This window comes from Hippocampus comes, unplaced genomic scaffold, assembly GCF_001891065.2.
Source record: "Hippocampus comes isolate QL1 unplaced genomic scaffold, H_comes_QL1_v1.1 scaffold35, whole genome shotgun sequence".
NCBI classification, from domain to species: Eukaryota; Metazoa; Chordata; class Actinopteri; order Syngnathiformes; family Syngnathidae; genus Hippocampus; species Hippocampus comes.
In genome coordinates this window covers 800421-816864 of record NW_017805279.1, presented here as the reverse complement: position 1 = coordinate 816864, position 16444 = coordinate 800421, and the positions used below count along the sequence as shown (strand labels likewise).

The 16444-nt window shown below is 43.7% G+C and overlaps 1 protein-coding gene across 1 annotated transcript in view; it reads right to left on the bottom strand.

Annotated features, from left to right (window-relative positions):
* stt3b (STT3 oligosaccharyltransferase complex catalytic subunit B) overlaps window positions 1–16444 on the bottom strand; it is a 27895-nt gene that overhangs the window by 8946 nt on the left and 2505 nt on the right. Inside the window, exons 2-8 of the mRNA XM_019870864.1 lie at window positions 10501–10609; window positions 8737–9024; window positions 7748–7813; window positions 4779–4878; window positions 4250–4348; window positions 2490–2636; window positions 257–305 (exon numbers count right to left, since the gene is read on the bottom strand). Coding sequence (XP_019726423.1) covers window positions 257–305; window positions 2490–2636; window positions 4250–4348; window positions 4779–4878; window positions 7748–7813; window positions 8737–9024; window positions 10501–10609 — 858 coding nt within the window. The remainder of the gene's footprint in view (window positions 1–256; window positions 306–2489; window positions 2637–4249; window positions 4349–4778; window positions 4879–7747; window positions 7814–8736; window positions 9025–10500; window positions 10610–16444) is intronic.

Below are 16444 nucleotides of genomic sequence, written 5' to 3'. Positions count from 1 at the left end.
TGGAAAAAAAAAACCCCCCCAAGCCCCAGGGCAAAACCCCCCCCCCCCCAAAAAAAAAAAAAAAAAACGAAGGCCGCAATAACACGACACCTTGATGTCCACTAGGGGGCCGCAAAATATCATGGGCCCCGCCCCTCCATCAGTGAGTTTGAGATCCCTGCTCTTTTGACATGACCTCACCTTCTCCCCTTTTTAACGGAACATGAGCAGTGTTGTTCAACGCCCCAGTTGTTCAGCACACGTTCGCAGAACTTACCCAGTGTCCCAGAGCGAGTAGAAACGCCCGCTCCATGGAGCGATGTATCCTGAGGAAAGGAAAAAAATAGTTATTTGAAGTTGAAATTGTGAAAATATATATAGTATATATAGTGGAGGCCACATTATTACACAATAATGTGGCCTCCACTATAAGTGGTCAGAATGTTGCGGCCGGTCACGTTGGTACGTCCTGGTTGACACAAGGCAAGAGGCGGCGTCCGCGCTGGACGGATCAGTGAGTGGCAGAGCTGACATCAAGAGATTACGATCGCCTTTGAATTCTGACTGCCAAGTTGGCTGGCTGCTTGCCGTCCCTCTGGCCAAATATCACTTCGACCGGCTTGCAGTTTGTACTCTGGCTCAATCGGGAGCATGAAGCCGTGTGGCCAAGTTCCATTTCCAAAAGTCCGCGCGCTCTCCAATAGCAGAAAACACAAGCACCTGCCACTTCTAGACACCTCGCAGGGATTGGTCATAAAATAGTTTTTTTAACATCATGGGATGTCTGAAATGCTGTATTTACCTGCCCAAATGTCGACAAATCTCAAATGTGAAATCTCAGAGTCATTTTTTTTTCTGAGCAACCAAGCGTGGTTCGGCACACTTAAAGCGATTCTTGATCCTTGGGAGTGTATTGACAGTCGCGTGACACATACGTTACACAGCAGGCACTACAATTTTAAAATGAGTCCAACAGATATATGTCTCTTAGGCATCCACGTGATGCAACCGACAACATTTGCAAGCAACATTTGTGTCCTATTTTAAACCAACAAACCATTGTGCTGTATATTTATGATGGGGAAAAAATGGGGGGTGGGGGGGATTAGGAAAGCTCATGTGTGATCATCGGTCTCCTGATTGTAAGAATGTGTCGACAGTAGTCGTCTTGACAACTTCATGAATGCAATTCTCTTATTTAGAAACATAACAGGAACCGTTTAAGCTGCAAATTAGGCACAGGGCATTTCAGATGTGCATACATATTGGGAGCTTTGATCTGGAATACATTACAGCTCGGAAATGTTGCTGGGGGGCGTAGGTGTGCACAACCAACACCCATGCAAGGCAACACAAACGAGCGCCGCTGCATATTTTAAAACGTTTTCCCCATTTGAAAACGGTGACTCATTTGGTTCCATCTCTTCATAATACAACTATTCAAAATGACACTTTTTTTTCTGGACAGAATAAAATTTGGAGAGTTTAAAAAAAAAAAAAAAAAGATGCACTCCGTGGTTCGTGCTGATGAGTGTTGAAAAGCCACACACAGCCAGCAGTAGATATAAAAACACACACCCTGACTAAAAGTGGTCCAACTACAGCAATTGATTATAAGCAGGGTGACATGAAGCCCACTTTAATGATCAACAGAAGGATCCAATGTGTTTTATGGCCACCGTTTGAACGGCTGTAAATTTATGCCGCTTGTTGCCACTGGGGGCCGGTGATTTGGGGTGATATTGAATGGCGTGCTCCCAAAACGGCAAATCAACTCTAATTCGCATACATGGAATGAAATGTCATTTTACGCTCAACAAAAAGCACTTCCTCAGCAGGATTTTTTTTTTGGTTTAAACAGCATTGAAATACTCGCGCAAATTCAAACGAAGTCAAAAAACGGGACAAGGAAGCATGAAAAGTTGGTGGCTCGGCTAACCACGAAACCAGAGCGTAGCTGCACATCAGAGAAGAAAATATGAACCAGCAGGACAATGTTAAAAACTGCCTGCTTGTGTGTGTATATATATTAATAATACAAAACACTGAATGTGAGCTGAGCGTGGGCGTCGAGAATAAAACTCGGTGCTATATAACGCATTTCACATTTGATATTTGCTGAAGGGAGCGGAATCCTGCATGAGCCTTTACGGCATCATCCCATCCTTACACTATAAATTGCGGTGCGCAAAAACAAACAAACTGGGACAGATTTTGAGAGCAATCGGCAAGACATCCAGACTTTTTTTTTTCCTCTCCTCCATTCTTTTGTCACACCACCACAAAAAGGGTACCGCTGATGCAAAGTGGAAAAAAAAATGATGACAACCATAAAACTGGGAAAGGAATTTCTTATGACATTCAGGTAGCTCAAAGTATCTGCCCTGGCTGCTCGGTAAAAGATGACAATAACAACATCGTCAAAAAAAAAACAACCCGAGCACATCTGTACAGAGCTACAGATCAAATGCGGTCCTCGTTCATACCATAACCGGACGTCGCAAGCATACCTGTGTACGTGAGATATATCACGGTGAGGAAGACCACGCCGGCGGCGAGCGAAACGCCGAGGAAGAAGAGCGTCTGGAATTCTTGTCTGGTCAGTCTGTCTCTCAAGTATTGCAGGAAGGCATACGCTTGAAGTAGTGCAAACACACCTGGGAGAAAGAAGGGGGTGGGGGGGAGAAAAAAAAATCAGACAACTTTCAAATGTCTTTGTCAAACTAAATAGCGACTGAGTTTTATATTTTGCCATTCATCGTCCCGTTATGAGGTCTGGCGGATTCCATTCCAGCACTCTTTGCACCTTCTTTGACCAACCCGCGGCACCCTTTCCGCAGCGAAGCCCCTGAAGGTTTCTTGGAAAGCAGCCACGGTGCTAAAATTCTACGCCTCCCGTGTGCCTTGGGAGAGGGGGGTGCACCGTCCCAACAAATCTACGGCTCAGTCACTCTCCTATCATCTCCCGTGGTGCTTGCTAAATGCCACCACCAGATGTTCTGAGCAGCTGCTACACAGGCAACAAAATAGATGCAGGAAGAGAAAGCGAGAAAAAAAAAAAAAACAAGTACTGGCAGATAGATTTGGGGTTGAATTGTTCAGAGACTTTTCGGCTGCTGTTTACGGGCAGCGTATGTAAGATTCCCATTGTTCGCGACTTAACTCAAGACTGCATTTATTCTTTGAATTCTCCCCACCCCCACAATTAACAAGCATCAACTTCCACAACAACAAACATATGTAAAAAAAAAAAAAAGTAAACATGGTCCTTGTATTAACCTTTTAAATGCACAAACCAAACATCATAAAATAGGGCTGATTCAGCAGCATTACACCGCTTTCAAATCAACGGTGTCATTAAATCTAAGTAAGGAGGCCATTAAGGGAGAGCAGGGTAGTAGATTAGATCAGGACCATTAATCGGATATTTAGAACGCTACGGTGCACATAAATGTATGTTGGCAGTGTAAAAAGTCACCGAGAGCACTTAAATTTGAAAAGAATATCATTGCTTTGGTGGTGTACCTTGAACACGTGAGGTGGTGGCAAAAATGTGATCTCACACCCCCCCACCCCCGACATGCGCAAATGTTGCACTTTAGCGAGAACCGTTTCGCTCAAGTATCAGTTGCAGGATGGTGGCCAGTATTTTTTTTTTCTCACAAGGTATTCTACAAAAAAAAAACACGCTTTAAAAATATATACATTTCCATAATTAACACTTTGCAGTACATACAAATATGCCCCTCGATGGGTGGAACTTTGTCACAGCCCTTGTCTGAACAATCCACCTATAATTAAAATCATTGGAATGCTTAAGCTTAAAAAAAAAAAAAAAACACTAAACATACCTGTACTGGCGAAACGACTCGCGAGTACTTTGCTGTCGGCAATCAGTTGATGCGCCGGCAAAGCGGGTTGCTTTGTCAAGGAATCTTGCGAAACGCGCGTCGCTTGGAACGGCAGCGTGTGCTTGCACAAAACTCGACGGGCCTCTCGGAACATTGCCGCTCACGCACAAATTTGGTATTCGGCTATCGTGGACGTTTTGTAGTTGATTTTCCTTTTTATCGTGCTACGCAATCGTCAAGAGTACAACGCTTCTCATTGGCCGAGACAGATGTTGCCGTCTTATGGTAATGCGGATTGGCTAGGTTATTTCTTTTCTTTTTTTTCTTTTTTTTTTTTTTTTTTTTACGCCTGTTATCTGTTGGCTCGGATTTGGCACCTGCACTTCCCGTCCGAAAATGAAAATGTTCATCCGACTTACCGGCGGCAGCCATATGCTCACTGGTCCTGATGGGCTGGAAGCCGACAAATGGAATCTGCATTGATAGTACAAGACCAACAATGTAGAAGGTGCTGTAAGCTGTAGAGAGATAAGCACATGGGGGGGGGGGAGCCATCAAACCACAAGCTCATCGTCTCCAAGGGACATCAATGGCACACATTTCAACAAATGTCGGCTCAAGTCTACTTTAACCCTTTGAGGGACAGCGGTCACTACAGTGGACAGCTTCTCTTGTTATCAGGTGACATGTAATGAAGGTTTGATGATCACAAATACAGAAAAAAATAAATAAATAAAAAGCTAAACCACAGCGATACGGGGGGTGGCAGGTGGTAGCATTTCTTTGAGAAAGCATGGCCAGCTGCTTATGAATGTCAATTTGAAATTTGAGCATCTGGTGGAAGGAGATTCTTCGCCTCCATTTTACATTCCCATGTCAATCTAAGTGTAACCATCAAGTCACTACCCCCACGGCAACGCCTTCGTAGGGTCAAGGAGTGCGCCATACCGATGTAGACTCGTCGGCTGTAACGTTGCATCAGCAGCAGCACAAACACGTGGAGGGGAATCAGGTTGATGATAAACACGTAGCCGCCCCATGCCGACACCTGGAAGACACAAGTCCACATGCGTCTGCTTTCATTTCGTTTGAACGCGTGTTGGTACTGCAAAAAGTCTTGAAAGAAATAAAACGTCCACGGGAGGCATATTATAGCTGCACCGGTTGTGAGAGCGCGATATAAATCAAGCTGTATTGTATTCCCTTTAGCGTAGCCCCATCTAGTGGATGCATAACGCAACCGCTGCCACTACTCTATGCGCCTTATAATGCGGTGCGCCAGATATATGAAAACAGTTTGAAAATGGGCCATTCATTGAAGGGGCACCTTATAGTGCGGAAAAAAAACAAAAAAACTATTTCAGACACCATCTGCAGGATTTGCATCGAACACAACTGACAAAAGGGTACAAAGCAAGAATTCGTGCTTCTTGCTCTCAGTCGATGAGCCTTTGAGTCACTTTACCTTGCCGTTGCGAGTGACAAGTACGCCCCCCTCTGTGTGTTCAAATACGGTCAGTTTCCTATTTTGTCACAAATAGACACTTTTGGTCAGTCGCAATGGTGTGCGTTATTTCTACAAATTAAGTGTGAGTTTTATCTACCGTCAGGGCCTCGTGATGATTAGTTGAGCCAATTAAATTATTGGCAAGCTTACATGATTATGTCTCAATGGCATTATACAAAGTTTAACGCCCGGCAAATGAAAAGTAGCGCCTCTCACTAGACTAGCACAAAGACTCCATATCCAAGTAAAACGCATCAACTAATGACACACCAAACCACCTCCACGAGAAAACATAAAATTGATCTTGAGCCGAGTTAGCCTGTGGCCCTGAGGAGCGTGACAAGCTCACACAGTGACATCACATCGCGGGGCAGCATCTCAAGCGTTCCGCGACACGCACAAATCGAATCAGCCCTTTAAATGGTGATTAGATCCAATCACTGGGTATCCGCAGAGTCCTGCCCCAAGGGCCGACTCCCAACACACGACGCTGTAAGAAGCGTGGTTGGAAAAGCCCAACAACGTGGCCTCTTAGCCCAAGGGGAACAGCTCGGGGGCAAGAATCGCACAGCGGCTGGAGCAAAGTCTTTTACGCTCAAATCGCGCTCTGAAGTTCACACTCGGCTCCTCTGCTGACCCCGGGGCCATGCTCAAGAGGAGACAGCCAACATGGCAGGCAAAAAATAAAAGAAAATGTGCATGGTAAGATGATATTTTTTTGTGGTACTGTACACTTCACCCCAAGCATCCTATCAGTTTCACTTTCCCCACCAAAAAGGCAATTTAAAAAAAGAAAAATCATACCTTTAAACTAAGGGGGCGTGTGACCTCCGTCGCTGGAAGTTGTTAGCGGTTAGCAGTCTGCAATTGCAGCTTGCGATCAGAGCTGTTGCGATGTTTTTCTCTCTTTTTTTTCCAGTAGTATTCTCATTCAAAGTTTGTTTCATCTGCAATTCACCGAAGGCACTGGCAAAGAACGGGAATCTGTAGCGCCAGAAGCATTTTAAAACGGTACATGTGAGCTACGACCGTGATATTCGTGCAGTTAGCAATCTGCAAAAGTGCGCCCCCGTGCCTCCGCGTCAGGTCTCGCACCAAGGGAGGCCGTGATTTCCTTTTTCCACAAATTGACTTTATTTTTCTGTTTTGTTCAGGTTCGGGGCCGTTACAGCTGGGTGGGCGTGTGCTTACGCGTGCAACATTCGGTCACAGTCGATCGCGGGAGATTTGAAGTGTCAAAAAAGGTGGGGCACCCCTGCTTTAGACAGAGGGATCATGAAAATACATGACTTGAATAACGAGCAGGCTGTTGCGCATCAAGCTTCTCCTCCACCCTCGCGCGGCAGCAACTGTGAAAAGCAGAATTTTTGCACAGGCATTAGCATGTTTATGGTCGCTCCTGTCCATCGGGGGAAGCGTGCCTTTTCTTATCTCGCCTTTCTTCCGAAGAGGCTGATATCAAGACCGGGGATCTCGTTCCATCTTTGTGCATGTCACATTCAGTTACGCCACATATTAAGTGCAAACCATGGCCACATGTCAACATAGGGTGGCGGGGTTGTAATTTAAAAAAAAAAATAAGAATAAAAAAAGCATCTCAAAGAGTTGATGCTGTGCTTTTGCTTCATGATCAAAAGCTTTTTTTTTTTTTGTTGTTGCTAGGGCAACTGTATCAACAACAGTGGGAGGGCTGCGGATAAAGTACACACTTATTACCAATTCAGAGAGCGCATGATGGAGACGAGTAAATCTCACACACACACACAAAAAAAAAATGGAAACAGGAATTTATGCGTCTCATGTCCAAAAATAAATCATTCTTACGCCACATGTCTTGCCACACACTCAAATCTCTCCTTTCAATTGATTGTCATACTCGTCTTTCAATCGGTCCGATCTATCAAAGCGGCCCCTTTTGGATGCCGTGATGCGGTGGGATCGATGAAGCTGGACAGTTGTATTTTTGTTTCGTTGGACGCCTTGCTTTCTGCGAGCTGGAAAAATGCAGCCAGAGACATTACCAGGAAGTGCCCCCACCACGCCCCCTTCAAAAAGGCGGACACGCCCTCTTTCAGAAATATGCGCACAATTTGTCACGAAAGGGAAAAGGGCCCTGGGATAATCCCTTTATCGCTTCTCTTGCCGGACGTTTGGCGGGGGAAGCAGGATTTTTTTTCATGAATTTTTTCATCAGCAAGCATCGGCCAACTGCGTGAGACTGAAAAGGAAAACCCCTGCGACTGTCATCCTGACCTGCCTCGAGTTCATTGAGCTTAAAAACAAGTTTTTCGAAAAGTTCAAGAGACTCTCCGCAAAAATTAAACCCAAGGCACAGTTTGTGACCAGGTTTGGTTGCACAAACAGCAGCAGTAGTCATGAGATTAAAAAATTTGTGTGGAACACTACTTACCATATAAAAATAGCAGAGGCAACAGCCAATTGTCCAGAAAACAGAGCCTGTCTTCACAGATTTCACCTGGGGAAAGACGAATAGATTAGAAGAGGCATTTGCCACATCGCGGGAAGCCTCGCGCTCAAGATCCCAAACGGAGAGAAGCCAACGAGTAAAAAGTGTCCAAAATGCTAAAAAGCACGAGAAACATCCGGTGGTGATGTAAAACCCGACGTATTCGTAGGAGGAGCCGCGTCACGAAAGTTCTTCTCCGCTCTTCCAAAAGGTCGTGTTATTGTGAGGGTCTGCCGTTAACCCGGCCGCCACGTGGTCAGCATGGAAACCCAGCAGGCCTTTTTAAGACCTCTGATGTATAATTCATCATCTGAGGCCATACAACATTAAAATGAGGGGCCCACTTTTTTGGCTACGTTTGCAGAAACTGAACAAACGATCTTTTTTTTTTTTTCCCAACAGGTTGATGGGACACAAACAAAAACAACCCTCCCAAAAAATCTGCATATTGCAATTGAATTAAAAAAAAAATAGATGATGAAACAATTGCAACCGCCTGCCGACTAGTTCATTTTGCCCCAAGTCAGACAGGATACGCTAACCCCCCCTCCCCCAGTGACAGTAAAAGGGATAGAAAGGAGATTGACAGATGAAAAAAATATATATAATAAAAAATTGGGGTTGATGTAAGGGCACATCGTGAAGTCAAACCAAGACAATGTGCATGTGAGCCCACTCGCCAACTGGGTACAGCTGGATTGAATGCTCATTTTTATTCATCTGGCCTCAAGTGGTTTCTTCTCCTCTCATTCTTGCTTTAACCCTTTCATGCAGCCTGTAACCCGATAACATGATAAGCTGTCAACTGTAGTGACCGCTGTCCCTGAAAGGGGACATTGCTGTATAATACTTCCTTTCCTGCAGTAACACTCTGCCTCCTCACATTTTAATGAACCAATTAAAAAATAAAAAATAAAATGAAGCACACATACCCAGAGGTAGTAGGTGAACTGCAGGGCAAAGATGGCAATGCCCTCATTGTCAAAGGAGCCGGCGACCGAGCGGGAGATGTAGCCGGGGACGATGGCGATGAAGCAGGCCGCCAGCAGCCCCGCGCCCTGGTTCCACAGCTCCCGTGTCAGCAGGAAGGTGGAGATCGCCGTGAGACCGCTGAACACCGGCGCCAGAAAGACGCACACGTCGCGGATGTGGACCGTAATGTGAAGCAAGTTGAGCACGTAGTGGATGAGTCCCGCAGTCACCATTAAACCGGGATAGACCTGCGGAGGCGGGCACGGAGTTTTAAATGCCGATTTAATGAAGGGGGGGTACATTATTTATCAATGTGTCTCAGGAAGCATTCATTGAGCGGGTTTCTGTTTTAAAAAACAAACAAAAAAAAAAAAAGAAACGTACTGCACAAAAGCTTTGCTCATTGTCCCGAGGCTGCCGTGGTTTGGTTTATCGCTTCTATTGTGCTCTTTTTGGACGGCCACATTCAAGAGTCACTTCTTTCTTATCTGTAGTTTCCGGGGAACGCATATCTGGCAGGTCTCCTCGGCGGAATGCATGATGGGTGCGAGTGAAACGGAAATAGGATGGATTGGTCCCGAAAAAAAAAAAAGTCGACTGTCACGGTAGGTGATAAAGGCCCCATCTATTTGCTAAATGGCGTAACCACCTGAGTGCTAGCAGGCTTAATGTTATCATAAACAATTCATGAGAACAGACCCCCCGCCCCCATTCCCCCCCTGAACAAAAAAAAAAAAAAAAAGGCTGCGACTATGGCAGGGGGTGGCAGCAGTGTCAGGACGTGCAAAGTGCAGCGCCGGCACTGTCGGAGTGCCAATTAACGATGAAGATGCGCCCCGGTTAGAGAACGATAAGACAAACGTAATTATTGTAGTCGAGCGGAAGTAATGGGTTGAGGGGAAAAGTAAAAAGGTCTTAATGGTGCCGGAATCGACCATGCGGTTTTAGGAGAGACGTGTCCTGTAAAAATCAAACGCAGGTAACACAGCCTGCACATCCGTGACGACGAGCTCGGCTTGCCGTGGATCACTTCACAGCCTCTGTCGGAAGTCACATGGCGGAATACGGGTTTGATGCTTTTGCGTATTCCAGAATACAATAGTCCAAACGTTATCAGTCACTTTGAAAGCGTTGCAGTGCGACGGGTCAAAACGCACGCCGCTTGAAGCAAATCAAATCACTTTGCTGTGGCAACTGTGCGGAGTCATTTTTTTTTTTTTTTTGAAGTGAGCTCCGAATTCACCGTTCACATGACACAGAGACAAAGAAGAGACGCAAAATGAAAACCAGCTCGGCACATTTTTTTTTTTTTTTTTTAAAGATATGGAAAAGGGAGAACAGGGCAAGTTCAAAGCGGAAGGATTGCTTGTGTTTTGGAGAATAATGGGAGACATCAGACAAATGGCAAAGATCGCCCACCAATTAGCTTTGCTGTGCAACAATTTGACCAGTTCGAAGCACAATTAGCTCATCTCTGAATTTATTGCAAGGCTGAGGAGCATGTTATTCATACCGTTTTTTTTTTAAAATATACATCCATCCATCAGTAAAAGTACTCTATGGACGCTAAAAGTTGCTCTCGGCACGCCGCTAGGAGTTCCCGTTATCGAGATAAGTCACCAATTGCAATCGAGGTTTCATTATTTTTCTTGCTAAAATGTGTTCAGAATCAACACGCCATCCGGACAAAGCGAGAAATGCGTTTTTGGCCTAAAGGGACTTACTGTGCCGCCGACAATCCTTCCCAACGGGTACCAGGCTCTTTCGTCAAACCAGTTGAGAAACTCGTAGAAACCATTGGTTGCCAGATGATGCGTCGATCTGTAGTTGAACCTAACGGAGACACAAAAATACGGTTGAGTTGCAGTTTCAGCTTTGTCGCCGCTTGCCAAATTGCTACACCCCCCCACCCACCCAAAATAATACCTTTTAGAAAATGAATTCATCTTAAATCTTGTTCAGGTAATACTAACAATCCACCGTACGCGATGGTGGACACACACACAAAATGCAGCAATTTAAACAAACACAAATAAATATCGGGAACAAAAAGACACACCAGGGTGTTTATTCTCAAAGTGCTTGAGTGAAAATGAAGGGGTTGGGGTAGAGTCAAGCGCCGGAATAAAACGCCACAGACTGCTGCCACAAAGAGAAAAGTGTACGCTGCAGCTAGTTGGCCGTTATGATGCGTTTGGTTTTTTTTTGTTTAATACCAATAGTAAGAAAAAACTGACAGTGACTCTGAGTAGACTTAAGTACGTTCCATCATTCCTTGACATTTTCTGTTTTGACATGGTGGTATTCGAGATAAAGACTGAGCAATAATCCTCGACGGGTACAGAAAAGAAAACGGTAGCCCCTCAAGTACACACTCGGGACTCCAAGGAAACGTGACTGATCTTCGTAAAGCTCCATTTCATTGATGACTCGTTTTCTGTGGCGATGCCAATCAAGGCAGGGCACAACCGAAGCAAGCTCAACTGTCATGATCATTTCCTCTTAGGGAGGTAGATTTTCGGTTCTAAATGCAAATAGGATTTTTTTTTTGGACCATTTATAATGACTATTTTCCCAAGATATTGCTGTCAAGGTGACAAAAGATGAGCTTTGCGGGGGCGTCTTAGACTTTAAGCATCGAGTAGAACTTATGCGCCGTGCGTTCGGACTGGTGCTCGTTAGTAATAAGAATTTCTGCACAGACAAACGGTTCAACGATTGAATTTTTTCATCTGTATCAATACTGTTGCTGCCGCTAGGCACCTTGTAGTGGGCCTGAGCCAAGATAAAGGATTTGCCTGGGTCCAATGTCTGATTTAAATTAGATAAGACCGTAATACTAACCTCTGAAAACAAAACGCAAACAACTTTATGACTGTGCAGGTACTGCAACAGGATTCGGAGTGGTGCTGAACATGCGACTGGACAGTGTTGCAAGCCAGTTTATGTCATCCTCCTACTCGGCTACATGAGGAGGAGGATTGAAATGTTTTCTCTCTTAAGATGCAACAATTAGCGTTCCCACTTTAAGTCTGTAACTGTCATAGAAAGTATATTCACGCAACCAATTACTTTGCAAAAAAAAAAAAAATTGTGGTTCATACCGGAAGCCGCTCACAAAATTCACGCCAAAGGCTCGTGCGGCCTCAGAAAAAGGTGTATGTACGTCTAAATAACAGACAAGTATAGCCACATACCTGTTTCACGATTTACAGCATTTCAGAGTTATAAACAGCCCACTGCGTGCACTTTTAACTCTGACGATGCCCCTAAATTTCACATTCCTCATCTAGACAAGTGCAAACATAACTAATTGGGAGATATGACCCCCGTCCCCCTCACCCAAAAATAATAAATAATAATCTATTGTTACCATCAAGCAAAAATAGGATAAGGCACTGGGGCAAACTAGGCAGCAGACAACAGCATTAAATCACCCAGAATTTGATTAATGACTGACACTAAACGGTCTTGCAAACACAAAAGAACAAACAGAAGCTGCTCTATTTACCTATTCAGCAGTGACAGTGACGCCCATTGACGACACAAGAATTTTTATCACCATGTGTCATGATGACCTCAGTCGTCGTCGTATACTATATTTATTGACGTTTTTTAGAACAGTACAGGCGGATGATAAAAAGAAAAAAACTAAAGCTGCCGGGCATACAACTGACGTAAAAAAAAAAAATCTATAAATAAATAAAATGGGGTTATTGCTGATCACGATGGCTTTGCTACGTACTGCAAAGTCATGAAGAGACCGCGTGAAATATACTGCCGACCCGATGGACTGCACATCAGCGCGAGCACCGTCAAGACACTGACACCTTTGCGGCCTCTCTGCGAACTGAATCATTAAGACGCTCTGCTAAATCACATAAAGTAATGTTGGTCCAAAGCCGCGGTAGCTGCATCAAGAGGCAGAGCAGCCAGCAGAGACCAATAATTAACTGGACCACGGTGGCTATTTCCATTATCATTATGTCCTGAAGACACGATGCCGCTGGAGCTTCATCTACGCAACTAGAATAAGACGGGAGAGCAACACTCCTACAACAGTGATGCGGGAGTTCAACATTTATATTTCTCTAAGTTGGGTCAATATGAATGAAAATTTGTTCCGTTTAGGGCCCGTCAAATAATTGGCCAAAATCAAAATGGCCGACGTTTGCCATTGCTTTTGCCTTTTTAAGGGCTCAACCATTGTTCAGCTGTTCTACACAAGTAAATTATACAGTAGAAATATATTGAAATGTGTTAAGTCTTTGTTTTTATGGTGCTTTTGTGAGAGGACAAACAGAACGTGGTGGCTTGTGGTTGTCCTTGTTGACAGCCTGCGCAGGTAAAGAGTTTAGAGGGTAGATTACATCACAGTGTCAATACTGCTTTTTTTTTTTTAAGCGGTGATTGACACACTGGAGAGACAAGTTGAGCGAGCACTACTATATCACAAAACACCATCTTTAACAGTGAACTTTTGTCCAGACATAAGCAAGTTAGCTTAGCTCAGCGTATGCAGCTGTGAAGTATGTGATGGCTTCAAGGGGAAATCAACCGGAAAATGTTCTTTCCAGTAGGTTCTATGCGTCTGCGCTAGTGTAAACGCAGCATTTTGATTAATATTGTGTTTGGGGAAGAAGAATTGAAGTAACAAAAGCCGCCCATTTTTAGCCATCTGATGCGGCGGCCATTTTGCCACGTTGTGTCAACTGAAAATGACAACAACCCAACTGAACCAGAACAATTTGGTCAACTGTCTTGGTTGGTGCTTGAGGAATATCTCATACTAAGAACAAATTAAACCATATTACGGTAAATGCAAACCATGCTCTGTCTTTTTTTTTTTTTTTGCTGCTGTTCGGAGGAACACAGACAAGAAATGTGGTCCCATCGCATGAAACCCCCAAGCAGAAATCGTTTGATGTAGCAGCCGTTATCCACGTAATTTAATGAGCAACCAAGCAGAATACAGATAAGTCCAAAGGGGCTTTTCCCTCGTCTTTGTAAAAACACAAAGTTACACTATTATAACCGTGACTCAGCATGCATAATTTAGTGGAGGAAAAAGGACACCGATTTGTTTAGTGGGGGGCAAAGTTCTTGTGCTTCATGAGCATCGGATAGTCTTCCAATTATATCATCCCAGTTATTTGGGGGGGACGGGCAGGAGGGGGTTCACACTTAAGGGCTTTGGTGGCACGGATGAAGGATCGCTCATGGCTAAACGGATGACACTATAAAGTGTATGCTCCGCTCTTCATCAGGCTGAGGAAACCCAAATTAATCTCAGCGCCCAGAGAATTTCCTTTCGCTGTGACAGAGAGCTTACAGTGGAGATTTTTTTTTTTTTTTTTTTGAAAGGTCCTAGTGGAGCACAGTGGTTCAATTTAATATAACTTCTCCATGCATCTTAAAACGTAACAGGAGTTACATTGACATGACATTGAAAAAAAGCTAAACCACATTCATTCACAACTTTCTGGATGTTAAAATAAAGGCCTTCTAAAAATCATTGATGGCCGGACTCAATGGAATATAATGAATTATGATTCAGTTACTGATTCGGCCCGAAACATGTTTGGGGGGGGGGGGGGGGGGGGGGGGGGGGATCATTGTTTTACAAAGTAAAAAGGTTACCGTTATGGTTCGGTAGTGTCCAAAATCAAGTTTCGCCAGCTTCAACATCATTTATTGAATTTCATCAGGAACCTAATCGCTGGTTAGACCAGAACAGTCAGAAGAAAGAATGGCCTTTGTTCACAATAATTGCTCATTGTGTTGATAAAATGTTATGGGTATATTAAAAACAAAAACAAACATTGCAGAATTTACTGTGGTGCCCAGCGTCCAGAGGTGTCAGAAAGGATCGGAGCCATGTCAGTTTTTTTAATAGCATGTCTTAGGTTGGATTTTGTCAAGGATTTATTTCAACAAAGCAAAGACCCACAAAAAAATTAAAACAAATACATATCAAACAATGACATTTCTATGGCACCATCTACAGAACCTCCCAAGGAGCTAGGTGCATGCTGACACCTGTCAGTTTGCCCCGATTCAAGCCCTTCATCCTTCCATACTTCCACACTCGCGACGCTGTGATAAGGAGGAGACGATATTCAGGAATCTCCAAACGTGTTAGATACCTAAAATTCTTATCCAATGATTAGCGGCGAAAAATGTTTCTCAGGTTGAACCTGAAATATCGTGTCTTTGTCACGTATCCAATTAAATACAGGTTGAACATGATTTGAAAATCATTGTACTCTGCTTGAGTGGAATTCTTTGGTCTGAAATTTATATGTATGTGTATCTATGTGTAGAATTGTGAGGGGAAAATGACATTGATCCCTTTTGGTACAAGTCGGCCACAAAACGAGCGAGACAGACTGTAGATGAAGAATTCAGCGCATGACAGAAGTAGGAGGCCAAACCAGTTGCAACACTTCACTTTTTCCACATCAATCAATAAAACAGCCATTCTGTGCTACTACCATACACCCTGTAAAAAAAAAGTGCCAAAGGTGTCACACCATGTTAAAAATGTGCGGGTGGGCTTCTCTGTGATGTGACGAGCATAACTAAAGATGAATGAACAGCGAGTGGATTTTCAATCCACTTACCTGATTGACCTGACAAAAATCTGAACCGACTATTTTTCACCATTACATGTGCAATTTCATTGTTTTGGAGCCCAGAGAACATACATTAGTCTGACTCCTTGTTGGCTGCTCGCAGCCTGCCAGCAAATCCAATCAATGTGTGTGTTCTTGTGACTATCTCAAATCAACATTGGTAAATGTTTGTCATGGGTACTTCCATGAGAATATTTTGAGTGGGGCGACATCTAACAGTTAATGATGACATAGACTAATGAGTTAATGCTGCAAAAATATTATCCCCCTGAATTTGTTCACGTGGAATGTTTTTTAATGACTATTACTATCGCTCGCTGGTATACTATTTGCAGGACTTTCAATCCTACAGTAAAAAAAATATGTATAAAAGTTCCTGTTGATTTCATTGACAGATTTATAATGAGGCAAAAAAAGTTCCAACTCTCACGATGAAGTGTCGCAAAATACTCGGGTGACCACCCAGGTGCTATGTGGGAAGCCGCTAATGAGAGAAAGCAGCCTCTGACCAGTATTTAACACTCTGCAACAATGTTAAGGTCAATGCTCGGAGCTAATTCCAAGCTCTTAGTAAAAAACGGTCAGACTCTTTAACAACATACTTAGCCGGTCCACCGTTAAGCTTTCAAAAGGGTACCATACACCAGTGACCGGATGAAAATAGCAGAACCGGAACTTGCTGACGAGTAGTGCTAACACAAGTACACTATCGTAGATGCTCAGAACAAAATGGTTAAAGTAAACGTATTACAAATATATATTTATAATATTAAGTGTAAATTAATGTCGCCTATAGTATGCTTTAATATGAATTGTCCCTCTGACAATTATTTTTTTGCACAGTATAAATAGTAGAAAGGGTTCTGTCAGTCGTCATCTGTACCTGTGGGTAAAAAACAAAAAACAAAAAACAAAAAACAAAAAAGGACGTTTCGCTTCTCTCACAGAAGCTTCGTCAGCGGTAGACAACCCTGAAGTCTCCGTGAAGACTCCGGGAAGTTGCTCTGCGCTAAAAGGCTGAGCGTGGCCTGTT